This window comes from Spermophilus citellus (genome assembly GCF_964194105.1).
Source record: "Spermophilus citellus genome assembly, chromosome: 5".
NCBI classification, from domain to species: domain Eukaryota; kingdom Metazoa; phylum Chordata; class Mammalia; order Rodentia; family Sciuridae; genus Spermophilus; species Spermophilus citellus.
Genome location: NC_138186.1, coordinates 55,631,523 through 55,648,815, shown reverse-complemented (window position 1 = coordinate 55,648,815; position 17,293 = coordinate 55,631,523). Strand labels below are relative to the sequence as shown.

At 37.2% G+C, this 17,293-nt stretch overlaps 1 protein-coding gene across 5 annotated transcripts in view; it reads left to right on the top strand.

Annotated features, from left to right (window-relative positions):
• KIF6 (kinesin family member 6) overlaps nucleotides 1-17,293 on the top strand; it is a 400,202-nt gene that overhangs the window by 126,247 nt on the left and 256,662 nt on the right. For all 5 annotated transcript variants that reach the window (XM_081295096.1, XM_081295095.1, XM_081295094.1 and 2 more), the window contains exon 6: nucleotides 11-140. In XM_081295096.1, coding sequence (XP_081151222.1) covers nucleotides 11-140 — 130 coding nt within the window. The remainder of the gene's footprint in view (nucleotides 1-10; nucleotides 141-17,293) is intronic.

The following is a 17,293-nucleotide window of genomic DNA, read 5'->3' as shown; positions in this document are numbered from 1 at the left end:
ATTTCCCTAGGAAAGTGACTCTATTGGAGGACACTGATCAGAACATTCATCTGAAAAACCTGTCTCTGCATCAAGCAACAAATGAGGAAGAAGCTCTGAATTTGCTCTTCTTAGGAGACACCAACAGAATGATTGCAGAGGTAATGAACTTTTCCCTGCAAGCTGTCCTTCCAGTATTATGGGGGATATATTAGACTTTTAGAGGAAGCAAAGACCTTAATAATGACCTCATCCAAGACTCATGTTGCAAGTAAGAAGGCCTAGATCCATGAGGGAGGAGAACTGTCCAAGGTCACCTAGCTAGTGAGAAGAGGGGCTGAAATTTTCACCTCTGGCTTCTCAGCCCACTGCTTTGTCAGCCTTTTAGTTTTCATTGCTTATATTTTTCAAGTTTTTTACAAATTGGTTTGCAGCTTATCAGTGGTAATCCATAAAATATCTTAATTATAGTAAGTTTTGCATGATTTTCTAAATTTAAAAATACACAGGGCACTCTTCTAATCTCAGGCCATCCATATATTGGCATATGTTTATACCTCTGTGACATTTCATTTAGTTATTGAGTTAGTATTTACAAAGTATTTAGAGTGCCCCGTGGAACCCAGGAAGTACTCTGTGCATTTGCAGCTGTTATTGTCAGCTCTGAGACCACCATTACAGTGTGCAGTACAAGAATGTCTCACTACAATATTTGGGGCATGCTTATAGTAAAAATCATTCACAGTTTATCTAATATTCAGATTTATCTGAGTTCCTTTATTTTATCTGGGAATCCTTGGGAGGGGCCAGGATTGACCCAGCTTGGTCAGGGGCTCAACCTTAACCAGTTACAGATCAGAGATGAAGGATCATGTGTCTCTCATTGAACTATGCTGAAATGAAGAGAATAGGGGTGGTGCTGAGGATGGTGGTGGTGGGTGGGGAACTGGTCTGAAAAGGAACAGCTTACTATTATCACTGGCACTTTCTTTTTAAAGCCATGCTCCCAGAGTTCTATATTTTACCTTGTCCTGATAACAAGTAGGTAAGAATAGTACACTGAGAAGGTAGGCAATCAGAGAAAAATCTTCATCAAGTGACCTTTCTCCTGCCCATGGCCACACTCTAGAATGAACTGCCTTAGATGTAAGATAGATAGATGGAAATCAGATTCCAACAGTGAAGGCATGGTGTTGATGTCTTTTGGTGCTGGGCCCTTGGTTTTGTCGTTGTTGTTTAGTAATTAAATACTTTTCAATACACTGACCAACTTTATATATATAGGTTGGGTTTATGTGCCATATATGATACAGATGTAAGGACTCAAATTGTTTCTTTAATTTGAAGAGAGTTTACATAGTTTTTAATTTCAGAATATCTTGTTTTGCTTTATAATATTTTGCATTTTGCTCTGGGCATCCATATTTTGCCCCATGATTATCTGTGATGTTCTCATTTGTTACAGTAACAGAAGTTAAGGAATAAAGGCAGATTAAGAATTAGGGCATATAATGATGAAAGACTTAGCATGTCCCCACTAAACTCTCTTCCTCTAGACACAGTTTAAAAAAATGTCACACCATGAGATACAGAATATAGATGGGCCTATGTGAAAAAGAAAAGATGGATTCATAAATGTTCTTGGGAAGCAGGTGGGGAGTCCTGACCCTGCTGCCCTGCGAACCTTACTCAAGAGTGACTCAGCCCCGGAGAAGGAGAATCCTTGTCCTTGCTGATCCCACTCCTTCATCTTTAGTGGGCTGTGGAAGGCTTCTGAGCCTGTTTCACAGGGACTTCCAGTAGCTTAAAAGCTTGGTCACTTGCTGTTTCAGAGATATGCATTAACTTTAGCTGACTGCACACAGAATTTTCAGTTTTGAAGAACTTCCTTTGTAAAGCTTGCCGGTCCTGTTTTCCATCTGAAAAAATTTTAAGTCTTTTCCTAACTTACTGATGAGTACATCTCATAATAATGTCACAAAAAAACTGAAACCTGAAGAGGTCAATCCTAATAATGACAGTTCAGCATTAGTTTTTATTTATTCATTTTTCCTCTGTAGACCTGAATTTTCTAAACCAAATCTAATAGGTTTTGTATGTTTCTGTGCCTGCCTTTGCTATGTCTTTGGTAATAATAGCTGCTATGTTATATTGAGAGCCTGCTCAGTAGACTTGGCATTATTATAGACACTATATATATATCTCTGATTTTTACTTCATTCATGGATACTGAGATCTAAAGGGTTAGACTTCTTGCCCAACTCACACAACTAGTAATGGTGGAGTCAAGGCTCAGCTCATGTCCAACAGATTCAGAATGTTCTTTCCTTACACCAAGAGTATAGTAATCAAATTGATATGTCAAATATTTTAAGTGAGAATATATTTCTGAGTTATTTAAAACCTATACCAAGTATTTAGTACTTTTGCTTATCTCTTGAATTCAATGAAAGCAAATTCATGTACATAAAAATATAAATGAAGAATAACTGTCAAACCCTGGAAATTCTTTATTATTCAGAGTCTCTAAAAAAAAGCATGTTTTGGATTACAACCTAGCTGTCAGAATGCAATTTGTCAGCACAGAACGAGCTAACCAGGATAAAAAGAACACACTAATCGTTTTTTGAAAAAAAACCCCCGAGGTTCCCAATTTCCCTTTACACAGAGAAACCAGAGGTTGCCATGGTAACCACAAAACATTTGCAAAACAAAGTCTGAATATGTGGGACACAAAGTGCAGTGTGCTTTCCTTTCGTGTTCCCTGCCCATAGCCGGCATTTTAAGGAAAAGTTATTAAGAGTAGCTTCATCCTCTTCTTATTTATTCAGAACTCTTAAATAATTTCTGCAATCCTACCAATGTTTTGAACAAAGTCTGATTATGTCCTTAGGGTAAGTTTTTTTTGTAAAGTTGAATTGTTGAGCTGAAGAGAAAGTTGAACTGTGTGTGACCCAGCCTTAAAGCCCACCAGTAGCCTGTACCTCTTGATATTTTTGTGTCTTAGAGTTGCGATATTTCAGTGAACCAAATCTTATTGCACAAGACATTCTGTGCTTAATGGCAGGTCATGCATTTCATGACTAGGACCACTTGCATTTTCCCCTTCTTTAAAGGCTTACCCCCACCCATGATCTAGAGCACTCAGTGCCTAAGTGTGGTCCCACCATAACCTGCATTAAAATACCCTGTGGAAGTTCAAAGACATGACTTTGGATCCCATTTCTGGTTGGTAGTTTCAGAATCTCCACAGTAGAGTCCAGGAATGTGAATTTTATCATTTTAAATATATTTTGACTGAAACTGGGAGCAGTTTGGACTTTGCTGTTAAGAAAGCTGGATGGTTTAGCTTCTCCCTATGTGAGAAAACATTTAACCCTTGACTTCCTTGTTTCCCTTAGCATGATATTCTCTAATTCCATCCACTTACCAGCAAATGCTGTAATTTCATTCTTCTTTATGGCTGAGGAAAATACCATTGTGTATGTGTAACACATTTTCCTTATCCATTCATCTCTTAATGGGCACCTGAGCTGGTTCTTCAACTTGGCTATTGTGAGTTGCACTGTTATAAACACTGATGTATCTATGCCACTATAGTATGCTGGTTTTAGTTCTTTTGGGTAAATATTGAGGAGCAGGATAGCTGGGTTATATGGTGGTCCTATTCCTAGTCTTTTGAGCAACCTTCATCCTGCTTTCCAGAGTGGTTGTACTAAATTTCCACTCCTACCAACAGTGTATGAGTGTACATTTTCCCCACATCCTTGCCAACATATATTGTTATTTATATTCTTGATGATTGTCATTCTGACTGGAGTGAGATACAATCTCAATGCAGTTTTTATTTGTATATCCCTCCTAGGGATATTGAAGACTTTTTTATATATTAGTATTTCTTCCCGAGGAATTGTCTGTTAAATTCTTTTGCCCATTTGTTAATTATGGGGTCTTATTTGATTATATTTATGTATTTTTTGGTGCTAGCTTTTTTGAGTTATGTGTGTATTCTGGGTATTAATCCCTTGTCAGAGATCAATGGCAAAGATATTCTTCCATTCTGTAGGCTCTCTTTTCACATTCTTCTTTTCTTTGCTGTGCAGAAGCTTTTTAAATGGATGACATCCCATTTGTTGATTCTTGGGGTATTTTTTCCTGGTGCTTTAGGGATCTTGTTAAGGAAATCATTGCCTGTGCTAATATATTGGACTGTTAAGCCTATTTTTCTTCCAGTGGTTACAGAGTTTTTGATCTAATTCCTAGGTCTTTGATCCACTTTGAGATCTACTTTGAAAGTGAAAGATAGGGATCTAGTTTCATTCTTCTACATATGGATATGTAGTATCCAGTATTATGTTTTACCATTTGTTAAAAAGGCTATCTCTTCTCCAACATGTTTTTGGCATCTTCGTTGAGTATCAAATGACTATATCTACATGGTTTGGTCTCTGTATCTTCCATTGTATTCCATTTGTCTTCAAATCTGTTTGATGCCAATACCATACTGTTTTATTACTACAGCTCTGAGGTGTAATTTAATATTAGTATAATTGTGATGCCTCCTGCATTGCTCTTCTTGTTCAGGATTGCTTTGTCTATTCTGGATCTCTTATTCTTTAAGGTAAATTGTAGGGCTGTTTTTCTAGTTTTATGAAGAATGCCGTTGATGATGTTTTTATGGGATTCATTGAATCTGTGTAATGCTTTCATTATTATGGCAATTTTGACAATATTAATTCTGCCTATCCAAGAACATGGGAGGTCTTCCCATCTTCTAAGGTTTTTCTAAATTTCTTTCTTCAGTGTTCTACAGTTTTCATCATAAAGATCTTTCACTTTCTTGGTTAGATTTATTCTCAAGTTTGTTTGTTTTAGGTTTTTGTGAATGAAATGGTTTTGCTGATTTCTTTCTCAGCAAATTCATTATTGGAGTAGAGGAAATTGATTGATTTATATATGTTGACCTTATGTCCTGCTATTTTACTAAATTTATTTGTCATCTCTAGAAGTTTACTGGTGAAGTTTTCTGGGGTCTTCTAGATATCGGATCATCTAATCCGCAAACAGAGATAATTTATCTTCTTATTTGTATCCCTTTAGTTTCATTTTCTTGACTGATTGCTCTGGCTAGAGTTTCAAGTACAATGTTCAATAGGAGTTGTGAGAGTGGCAGAAGCTACGGGTAGCTAAGGAAAAAAAAGGGGTGAGTTGGGGAATTCCAAAAAAATAGAAGAGAGATCAGTGGAGTTGAGAAAGGGAATTGAGGGAGAGGGAGGAGGTATAGGAAAAAGGAGGAATGGTGGAATGACATTGACCAAATTATGCTTGGTACGTATATGAATACACCACCTTTGTGTATATCTATAAAGAACTAATTTTAAAACTATAAATAATTGGAAGGAAGACCAATAGGGTAGAGGAAACAAAACAGGGGAAGGAAAGAGGAGAGGGAAAGAGGAAGTACTGAGGACCGAAGTGGAGCAAATCTTGTTACATGCATGTATGATTATGTCAAAATTAACACCAGTATTGTATTTAACTATAAAGTACTAATGAAAACATTTGATTTCTGTGATTCCTTTTATATAAATTTCTAAGAAATGCAAAGTACTCTGTAATGATCAAAACAAGTCAGTGATTGCCTGAGACCTGTGTAGAAGTTGGGGGTTGGAGAGGGAGATATTACAAAGGGGCACAGGATATTTTTGGGGTGATGGATATATTCACTGTATTGATTGTGGTGATGGTTTCATGGTTGTATACATATGACAGCAATCATCAAGTTTTGTATGATGTGTGAAATTTAAGGCTTATCAATTATACTTCAATAAATCTGTTCAAAATGGGTGAATAAAGGCAGCTAGATGAAACCCACTCCCAGAGAATTATGTAAGTAGGCCCATATTTTGCCCTCTTGTTGGTTTCACAAAATTTGAGTTTTGTCAGTTTGGAAGAGGAAAACATACCCACAAAATCCTGTTCTAACTTGAGTAACAAAATTTTTAATATATTTATTGGCAATCTGCATTTCTAGTTTTTTGGGGGAGGGAGGTAGTCCTGGGGTCTCAGTGAGTTGCTTAGTACCTTGCTTTTGCTGAGGCTGGTTTTGAACTCAAGATCCTCCTGTCTCAGCCTCCTAAGCCACAGAGATTACAAGCGCACCCCACCATACCTGGCTGCATTTCTGTTTTTGTCCGTGTCTTTTACTTGTTTTTCTCTTGGAGTGCTTGGGTAGGCCTGGTTCTTTTGTTGACTCCATGAGGACTGGAACTTTCTCTTGATTACCACACATGTGCCCTACCAGAAACAGAGTAGTAATTTAGAGACAAGTACACGTTCAAGGGAGAATGTCCTGTGCACATGAAGATACTCACCTGTGAGCCAAGGACAGAGGCCTCAGAAGGAGCCAGCTCTGCCACCCCCTTGGTTTCTGTCTTGCGGCCTTTAGAACTGCAAGCTAATACTTTTCTGATGTTTAAGCCACCCCATTTATGGTTTGTGTTACAACAGTCCTCAGACACTAGTACAGTGTCCAAATGACCTAGCATCTGATTTTGTATACAGTTGGTACTTGGCGTAGCTCCTGACCTTGATGGATTCTGGAGCAATAATATGCTATATATAGTACAACATTTGCCGTGAAACTGCTTAACAGGGGACCTTGCAGAGAAAAACCTCTGTGCTGACCCTGGGAAAGTCTGGGTCCCACTGGCTTCCTGTCTGACCCCTTCCCTGAGGGAGCCATCCAGTGACTTTCAGTGTTGGTTAGGGTTGGTGTCTGCTCTGCAGCTTCTTCACCATCACTACCACCCCTGTAGGTGGTGCTGGAAAGCTTCAGCTTTGGAAACCTTCTCTTTGACTCCTGTCTCCACCTCCTGCCAAGTGAATGTCCTTGAACTAGTGACTTAACCATTAAAGTGACATGGTGATACCTACCTTCTAGGGGTGTTGTAAGAATTAAAGGACATTCATTCAGAAAGACCCTAGTGCTCTGGGCTGTCGATCATGTAAGGAGAAGACTTTTGTCTTGTTCTCTCTATCCTCTCAGCATCTGACAACTAGTAGGTGATTAGTCATAAATTTTTTTGTTGAATTGATGGGAAAGGAAGACCTGGTGATTTCAGGTGATAAGACCTACAGTCTTGGGTCAAAACTGAAAGTGATTTTATGGGGTATACTGTGAAACCAGGGAAACCCTCAACAGACTCTCTAGTCCTAATGTACTGCACTTGCTTTCGGTTGACTTTGGAGGTCACCTACTTAAGCAAGATATTATTCTCCCACTAGTTTTACTGTAGATAACACCACTGATATAAGCTCATGATGATGAAGGTTGCCTAGGTTACTTTTTAGGGACTTGAAGGCTTTCGACTCTATTGAAAACATGACTCTTCACTTGGGCCTGTGTAGATGAGAGACTTCTTTGACCTCAGGGAGTAGAAAACTCCACCCTCAGATTATGCACAGTTGTCATTTTCTGAACAAATGTGCAGAGAAGAGCTATGAAGATTGATTGCGCATGTGCAGGCTGCTGATTACTTCTCCTCCAATCATCATTCCCCATGCTTTAAATCACCATCTTCTGTATCGCAAGATTGTCCATAAGCCCTATCCTGGTGAAGTAGATTTGGTACTTGTTCTCCCTTTTTTATGCTTGGTCACCTCATGAGTAAACTCTCTTTCTCAAAATTCCTCATTTCAGTGATTGGCATGCTTCCCAGTGGGGCAGGCAAAACAGGCCTGTTTCAGTAACAGTAGTATCTGTTGGTAAATACAGAAAACAGTACAGATGACTTCAACAGATTTTTTAAAAAATATTATAAACTCGCTGGATGGAGTGACATGCACCTATATCCCAGATACTCCTACTGAGGAGGCTGAGGCAGGAGGATCGCAAGTTCAAGGTCAGCCTGGGCAATTGAGATACCTTGTCACAGTAATGGAAGGGAAGGGAAGAGAAGGGAAGGGACCTGGGGAGAGCCCCTGGCTTCAATCTTCATTTGGGTGTGGGAGAAGAAAAGGAAGAAAAAAAGAAAGAGGGAAAGAAAAAGGAAAGTATGAACTCAAGACTTTTGGGAAAAGTTTACTTACTTTCCAAATAATTAGCCTACCAACAAAGCTGATGGGATTTATAAATTATTTTCTTAGGAGCTATTTGAGTCTTTATATCTGATTCTTCTCTTGAAATAAAACATACTTTATTTTTCTAAGTAGTGCTGATGAGTTTTATAAGCTCTCAATCTTCCCACATTATCAAAGTTTCAGAGTGAGTTGTATGACCTTGTAGAAGTACAAAGGCTTTTGGGAGACAGTTTGAGTGGGAGTTAGTAGGTTTATGTCAGAGTTATAGGAATAGCTGTTGTGAGACCTGTTACCTAATAACATGAGAACAACACAGGAAGGAAAGAGCTGCTCTACCATGGGATTGCTTGTTAACACCATGCCAAAGCCCTGATCTTGGGTGAGGTGTGCAGAGAACAAAAGGATTTCATTGTAACTAGTGTTCCAAAATTATATTCCACTAGACTTTTATATTTTTATTATTATCATCATCATTATGATTATTTGGTACTGGAATCGAACCCAGGGGCACTTTATTACCAAGCTATATCTCAGCCCTTTTTATTTTATGTTTTGTGACAGGGTCTCTCTAAATTGCTGAGGCTGACCTTGAACTTGCTATAGTCCTATCCCAGCCTCTCACGTAGATGGGATTGCAGGTGTGTATCAACATACTTGGCTCCACTGGACCTTTAGAGGGACACTAAGACATTTTAATGAATTTTTGGTTGAAAGATATATTAGTTCTATGTAATCAGTAGGTTTATTACAAGATTTTCTGAGCCTAGGAAGAGCAAAATACACAGTACAATAAATAAGTATTGGCCCTGATAATACTGCAGTAAAAAATAGGTGTTCTTATTATTGGGTCCCATTAGCAGCTAGAAGCCTTAGCAAAAGGTATATTGACAGTGCTATCATCTTCTCTAATCTGTTGTATAAACCTAGAAAGTACAGAAGGAAGGAAACTTAAAATTTTGAAAACCCTTAGTATACTATACTATAAACTTTCTCTTTCTCATATTTTTATAAATGAGAAATATGAAATGTTATTTAACTGTTGCTTCTGTGTTGTAACATAGCTTAAATTCTGCTCCCATCTAACCTAATTTAGTGGTATGACATGAACCATGAGTTTAGAGATCTAAAACATTGATTAAATGAAGTGGTACGGTAACAGCCATTATTAGAATGTGAACGTGTACATACTTCAGATAAATTGTTAGAGGAACACAGTCTTTTGGCTATAAAAATTAGTCCTAGAGTTTCTTCTGATATTTAAAATTCTCAGCTCTAATTAAAAATAGTAGAAGAAAGCCATTTTTACTCTATTCTCTGTTAGTGAAATTCACCGACAGTACGAAAATAGAAAAATAGAGAGGAAAAGCCATCTTCAGTGAAAGAAGGAAATAGCCATAACCTCAAAGAATGAGAAAACCTGCCAAATACTATGAAATTTGAATTATGGTGAGGGAGGGTGCTGAGAGCCAACACATGTGTCCTCCAACCTCAGGCAGGATAGAGTTTCCCCTAAAGAAAGGCTCACCATTCTCAAACACAAATCCAATGATCTTTTGGTTAGAGTGATGAGATCTGAGAGAAGAGGCAAATATGAAGAAGAAGTGGGACTTTTAATACAGACATTCATTCTGGGTTATAGAAGGTGGAGTCAAGGATGAACCTTAAACACAGGCCATTTTAATGATCAGTGGTCTAGGCTCAGGCCAAGAAAGATGGCCTTTGGTGAGTGAGGTCTAGGGAGCTTATGACTCAGCGGGCTTTAGGATGAGCTATTTCGGACCCACACTGCAGACTACTGAGGGGTTTATGTTCTTAAGGCTTAGGAAGTAAGAGACATAAAGAAAAGTACTCAGGACACACACCTAATATTCCCTCATCCTTCCCCTAACACGACTCTTCAGGAAAGATATTATTTTTTCAAAGATGAAATTATCAGAAAGAAAACAGCCCAGGACCTCGCCATATATAAGGGATACACATTGGAAGACCAGTTACATCAGGGAGCAGAGAATGTGTTCTTTACAACCCTAACTGCGTCCCCTAAATATAATCTTTGCTTTAAAAAATAGCTAAAAGTTATAAAAAGAGTTCAAATAGAATGATTATAAGACAAAGAAAAGCAAACCTGAAGAACTCGGGAAAGCAACAGAAGAGAAAGGAAAGCCATTAACAAGACAAAGTGCCTGAGAAGCAAAAAAGGAGGAAGAAGAGAAAAAAGAAGAGGAAGAGGAAGGAAAAAGTGGGTTTGAAAAATAACAAAAGATTAAAAGTAATGAGAGAAGGGGGTAACTAGAAAGAGAGGTGAAGAAGCCAATGATGCATAGAAACCAATTATGCATGAAAAGAACAAAGGTAACAGAAAAACATGGATGGAAAGGAAGGTTCCCTGATATTTGTAATTATTGGAATCTGCAGATGAAAAGGTAGACTGTGTCAAAGAAACCCTCTGCTGAAGCTACTTGACTCCTAAGCTAAAGAGAGAGCCTCTGGGCATCCAGTCCGAAAACAGAAGTCAACTATGAATAAAAATAAAATAGATTGTTTTCACACATTTTCACAGCGACATTCAGTGCCAGAAGACAGTGGAACGAGTTCTGAAGCAGGGATATTATGTGTACCAATAATTTTATACTCCACGAAATTGTCAAGTTGTCCTTAAAAAAACAAAAGCAGCAAATATCTTTAAGCATATGTGAATTCAGGGAGAAAAAATATGCCCAGGTATCTGTTTTAAAAATGATTTTATCATGAAGTCTAGCCAACTAAGAGGTGAATTGAAATATCCCAGGAACCGAGAAGCATTATGGAAGGACTGTAGGAAGCACTGAATTTATTGAAATGTAGACATAAAACTCAACCACTGGGTAAGTATTATCGGTTTTGAAAATAAAAACATGATAATAGTTCTAACAGAAATTTAGACTTAGAAGAGATATTGTAAGTAAGCAAATTTCCTTATATTCCCTAACAGGAGATGAATATATACTCTGTGTGTGTGTGTGTGTGTGTGTGTGTGTGTGTATGTATAAATACATACATACATATATATATATATATATATGCACACACATATACATATATTTATACACTATATATTCTAGATAATGTAAACTATATAATTAAAAAATATAGTGTCCCAAGTTCCTTAATATTCTGAGGTTTTTTTTGTTAACTCTAAAGAAAATCTTTTAGAAAAAAAGATATTCACTCTTACCATGAAGATACATATTCATATACATGTATGTCTGAAGCTTATAAATTCCTTGAGTGCCATTCATTTCTCTTTCCTACTAAGTTCAAAGAAAATTCAATAACTCTCAATTAATAATGATATGTATATCTTTGCTTTAGTAAAAGTACTACTGTTTTTCCACTTCTATAAATGTAAATATGTACACACACACACACACACACACACACACACACACACACATATACACATATGTATAAAGATATGTCTAATCAGTATTTAGCAAACATTAATATTATTATTTTTTATTTGAAGATTTTCACTTTCATCTTTGCTCACTTTTGTGTTGATTCGATTTTTAAAATAATAAGCATGGTAGAAATTACTGGTTCTCACCAAAACTTCTAGTTTGTTTTTTCTAACACAATCCTTCCTTGAAGTTGCTAGTTTTCCTTTGACTTGTTCTTACCAATGGAGTATGAGAGACGGTGGGCTGAAGCCTTTAGAACTGGTATGTGGTCCTCGTTCATCTCTTCCCTCTTGTGGCTCACTGTGAAACATCCTATAGAGTGGTGGCCTCACAGGAGGTTGGTGCCTCTGCCAGCCTTGGTTATCTAAATGTCAAGCCCAGGGATCACAGTTTATGCGATCACAGTTTATCACCACTAAGCCATGTTGGACAAATATGTAACCAAGGAGGAAACATTTGTGATTTTAAGCCTCTGAGATTTTGGTGCTATTTGCTATGATTTGGATATGAGGTGTCTCCAAAACTCCTGTGTTAATGCTGGAGTAAATGATTGGATTATGAGAACAGTATCCTAATCCATCTGTCCTAGTTTGAATTGGGCTAATTGGTATTAACCATAGGCAGATGGAGAATGACTGGTAGAGTTGGGTCACTGGGTCAAACCCTGGACACCTTCCCCTTTTCTCTGTCTGCTTCCTGGCCACCATGAATGGGGAGTCCTCTTCCACCATGATGTTCTGCCTCACCTTGGGCCCTAAGCAATGAGGTTGGTCCACTGTGGACTAAACCTCTGAAACTGAGCCAAAATAAGGACCTCTAAGTAGTTCTTATTGGGTATTTTGGTCACAGTAATGAAAAGTTAACATACTCCTTATAAAATTTAAATGTAGCATGGATCTTTTGTTGTTCTTATTTTTTTTAGTTACACAGTTGGACACAATACCTTTAGTTTATTTTTAGGTGGTGCTGAGGATCGAACCCAGCACCCCGCACATGCCAGGCAAGCGTTCTACCACTGAGCCACAACCCTAGCCCCAGAATCGATCTTTTGATTTTTAAAAAAATGTTTTTATTAGTAATAAAAGAAGATAGATAAATATCATCTATCTTCCAAAAGGATTTGAAGCAGTTTACAATATGAAAACACGTATAAATCTGGACAAAATGGAGACAATGTTTTTTTCAAAAGGTAAACTCAATTGAAAAGAAGAAAAATAATATGTTAGAAATTGGGATAAGTTAATTATTGCCATTTAAGACAAAATGTAGTTATGATTATTCAGGCAGACAAGTGAAAACAAAGGAAACATTTGGCCTTTTGTGTTATATGCTTTTTATTGTTCAGAAAGAAAAATTACAGGCAATGAATTATAGGTAATGTGTATGCATACCTCTTCAAGGGATCTTGCGTGACAAGATAGGTCACATCTCCCCTGTAATTTTGAAAAGGAATATCCAACTGTTTTATTTGTACAAATTCTACATCATAATCTGAGAACATTTATTAAATTGTATCTGAGTGTATCAATCAGGACCTGACCAAGAACACAAACCTCTGAGTATTCCAACAGGAAATTCAGTGAAGGTAATTTTGTTGCATAGGTGATGGAAAATCTAAGAAGCCAAATGGAATAGTGGTGCAGCCCAGAGATTCCAACAGCAGGAAGCTACTAAATCAGTAGGCAGGACTCAGTAGGAGGTACTGGCAAGAGATTTGTGGTAGTGAGGAAGGAGAAGCCAGGGTATTTCCTCCCCCTCACTGTCTTCCCAGCTGGATGCCAGCTACAAAGGATCTTGGAAAATGCTGCCTTTAGAACTCTGTGTCTCTGTGGAGTAGAGCAAAGTAGGGAAGAGGAAGAAATTGGTCAGAGGACAGGCAGGCCTAGCATTAGCCTGAGTGAAACCATTACTGCAAGAAACTGAGATGATTCAGATATGCTTGTGGCTTATCTTACAAATCAGTAATACCTGGGAAGACTGGTAGGAAGGTGATGTTGGCTGTCATTTTAAGCACGGAAGCTACTCTTTAGCACTGATGGATGTTTTCAGTTTTTTAGTGGGCTGTCTTGTGTCTATTCCTTATACTGGTTCCAAGCAACAAGGGAGGAAACAAGGCTCTTATTAGTCACCAAAAGGCTTCAGTGACTAATTCTGTTGTTTGGGTATGCCATTTGGAATCTTGCCAATAAACAGCCAGGGATCTTCATGGCCAGAGAGGGAACTGTAGAATCTTCACAGTGTGGAGAGAATGTTATTGGATGATAAACTGGAGTGGAATACTACACCTAATCCTAGACATCTGGTCTTCTAGAGTTGTTCCTTTAGTCTCTCTTTGGTGAGTGACATTGTCCTCAAATTTATGTCTGTTTCCAATCTTGATGTTCAGACACAAAGATCACACTGAGCTGTCACCATCAATTTCTTTTGTAAGAACAAAATTAAACAAAAGTAGATCTGAATTTCTCTTGGTATTAGCACCCCTGTGTCCTAGTTTCCTATATACAGTATAGTTTACCTAGACTCTTGAGTTGAATCATATACATTGAAAGTTTACTCTAAAGTTTTGGACAAACTCCTATAAATTCATTAGCCCTTTTAGCCTGATTTTATTATTACTCCAATTATGTGTATGGTCAGATTAGGACATTTTTAAGCCAGACTGAATTTTAAAAGGAAGAGAAGAAAATTTAACTCAGTCTAAAAGATGAAAAGGGATTGTGGTAGACAATTGTGAAGAATAACTTATTGAGGACTAGATTTAGCTTGATTCTTCTTGTAGTCAAGTTAAAAAAAAAAAAGCCAGGGGGGGATATTACAGTTATATAGTTTTCATTGTTCAGAAACCAAACCTTTATACTAGTGGGATGATCATCCACATGATACACAGGGATGGTAATTAAACATGTTTCAATTAAAGATACTGTGTGGGTAAACATACATATCTTCATTCAGCAGACTTACATTTTGACATAAGTACACTTGACTTTGAATTGCCATGTCCTGAATAAATGACCAACAGGGAAGAAAGCTTCTGAGTCCTGTCATCCTGCAGAGGACACTGCAGCAGAACCATCACTAATTCTGACATTCGGTTTTCCTAAGATTAAGTCAGCTGATAGATTTTTGAGGATGTGAAACTTTAAAAGAAAAGTCAAATTGATTCCACACTTGTTAGAAGGGATATATGATAAAACATACGAAGCTATTCTTATCAGAAAGGTGAATCATAATCACTAGAACATTCTCTAATGTTTCGATTGTGCTAAAGTTTTTTCTTAATAAAATTGATGTGCCTAGTCTGTTTTTCTGTTTTACAAAACTGCTTTGACAATATGATACATAAGGAATGAAAATAATTTTCATTATTTTTCTAAAAGCCAGGTATTCTATAAAGAGAAAAGTCAGAAATGAAAATCAGGGGTATCCAGTTGGCCTATTTTGCTGCTAGGCAGTATGACCTGAACCGGCCCAGCCAACATCAAGGCACATATTTATAGGATCAAGAGCTAAACCACAAGGTTTAGTCAGACCTCACTTTTTCAGGCTGATTTAGAGAACATGGAGGGAATTGTGGACCTCCTAATCCAACCATTTAATATGGGAAGAACTAGATAAGTAACTGAACCATGGAAGATAGATCAGGTAATCCCTAGTTTAAGAGTGAGGTTTAATCTTAAGGGTTGGGGAGTCCAGAAAACATTTAGAACACCCCATGGAGGTTGATCTTTTTGGTCTTTAATTCAGAGAGAACAAATGAGCAGAGGAACAAATCACTAAGGGTTTCAGTCTAGAAAGTGTTATCACTCCAAGGGAATTACAGTGAAAAGTTGGATTCTGGATTCTGTGGTAGCTGTTGGTCTTCATAGTTGGTTTGCTTTAAGGAGTCTTTGGCATAAATATTATAACATTCTGTTCAGTCTCAAAGACATTTTCTTCACCCAACCTATTCTTAGATTAGTAGAAATTCTTTATTATTATTATTATCATCATCATCATCATCATATTAATTACACAAATTAACTGGTTTCTCTTACATTTCCATCTCTCTCTCTCTCTCTCTCTCTCTCTCTCTCTCTCTCTATATATATATATATATATATATATATATATATATATATTCCTTTCCTTTGTTCAAAGCTAATGGAAATTCTTGTTGAAATATTTCAGTCAAAAATATCAGAAAGGTTGGAGGAAAAAAGGATTGTGATGCACAGGAATGAAAAGAAAGTTATCTTATGGCAAGAAATAAATAAGGATTAATTTTCTTTTTTTTAGTTTTATTGATTTTATTTTTTTTAAATACATGGCAGTGTAATGCATTACAATTCTTTTACACATATAGACTACAATTTTTCATATCTTTGTATATAGAGTATGCTCATGCCAATTCATGCCTTTATACATGTACTTTGTTTTTTTGCATTACAATTCTTATTATACATATATACCACAATTTTTCATATCTCTGTTTATACATAAAGTGTGTTGACACCCAACTCGTATCTTCATATATGTACTATGGATAATGATGACCATCACATTCCATTCCACCATTCTTGCTAATCCCCTGCCCCTCCCTTTCCTTCCCACTTCTCTTCCCTATCTAGAATTCATCTACTCTTCCCATGCTCCCCCTCCCTACCCCACTATGAGTCAGCCTCCTTATGTCAGAGAAAACATTAGGCATTTGTTTTGGGGGGATTGGTAACTTTGCTTAGCATTATCTTCTCCATTTACCTGCAAATGCCATGATTTTATTCTCTTGCAATGCTGAATAGAATTCCATTGTGTATATATGCCACATTTTTTTATCCATTCATCCACTGAAGGGCATCTAGGTTGGCTCCACAGTTTAGCTATTGTGAATTGTGCTGCTATAAACATTGATGTGGCTGTGTCCCCGTAGTATGCTGTTTTTAAATCCTCTGTAGTATGCTGTTTTTAAGTCCAAGGGGAGGGATAGCTGGGTCAAATGGTGGTTTCATTCCCAGATTTCCAAGGAATCTCCATACTGCTTTCCAATTTGCAGTCCCACCAGCAATGTATGAGTGTACATTTTTCCCCACAACCTCTCCAACACTTACTGTTGTTTGACTTCATAATAGCTGCCATTCTGACTAGAGATGATATCTTAGAGTACTTTTGATTTGCATTTCTCTGATTACTAGAGATGATGAGCATTTTTTCATATATTTGTTGATTGATTGTATATACTCTTCTGAGAAGTGTCTGTTCAGGTCCTTGGTCCGTTTGTTGATTGGGTTATTTGTTTTTTCAATGCTTAGCTTTTTGAGTTCTTTATATACCCTAGAGATTAGTGCTCTATCTGTTGTGTGAGGGGTAAAAATTTGCTCCCAGGATGTGGGCTCTCTGTTCACCTCACAGATTGTTTCTTTGGCTGAGAAGAAACTTTTTAGTTTGATTCCCATCCCATTTATTGATTCTTGGTTTTAATTCTTATGCTATAGGAGTCTTATTAAGGAAGTTGGGGCCTATTCCTACATGATAAAGAATAGGGCATACTTTTTCTTCTTTAGATGTAGAGTCTCTGGTTTAATTCCTAGGTTCTTGATCCACTTTGAGTTGAGTTTTGTGCATGGTGAGAGATAGGGATTTAATTTAATTTTGTTGCATATGGATTTCCAGTTATCCCAGCATCATTTGTTGAAGATGCTATCTTTTCTCCAGTACATGTTTTTGGCACTTTTGTCTAATATAAGATAATTATAGTTTTGTTGGTTAGTCTCTGTGTCCTCTATTCTGTACCATTGGTCTACCATTGATCTATCAGT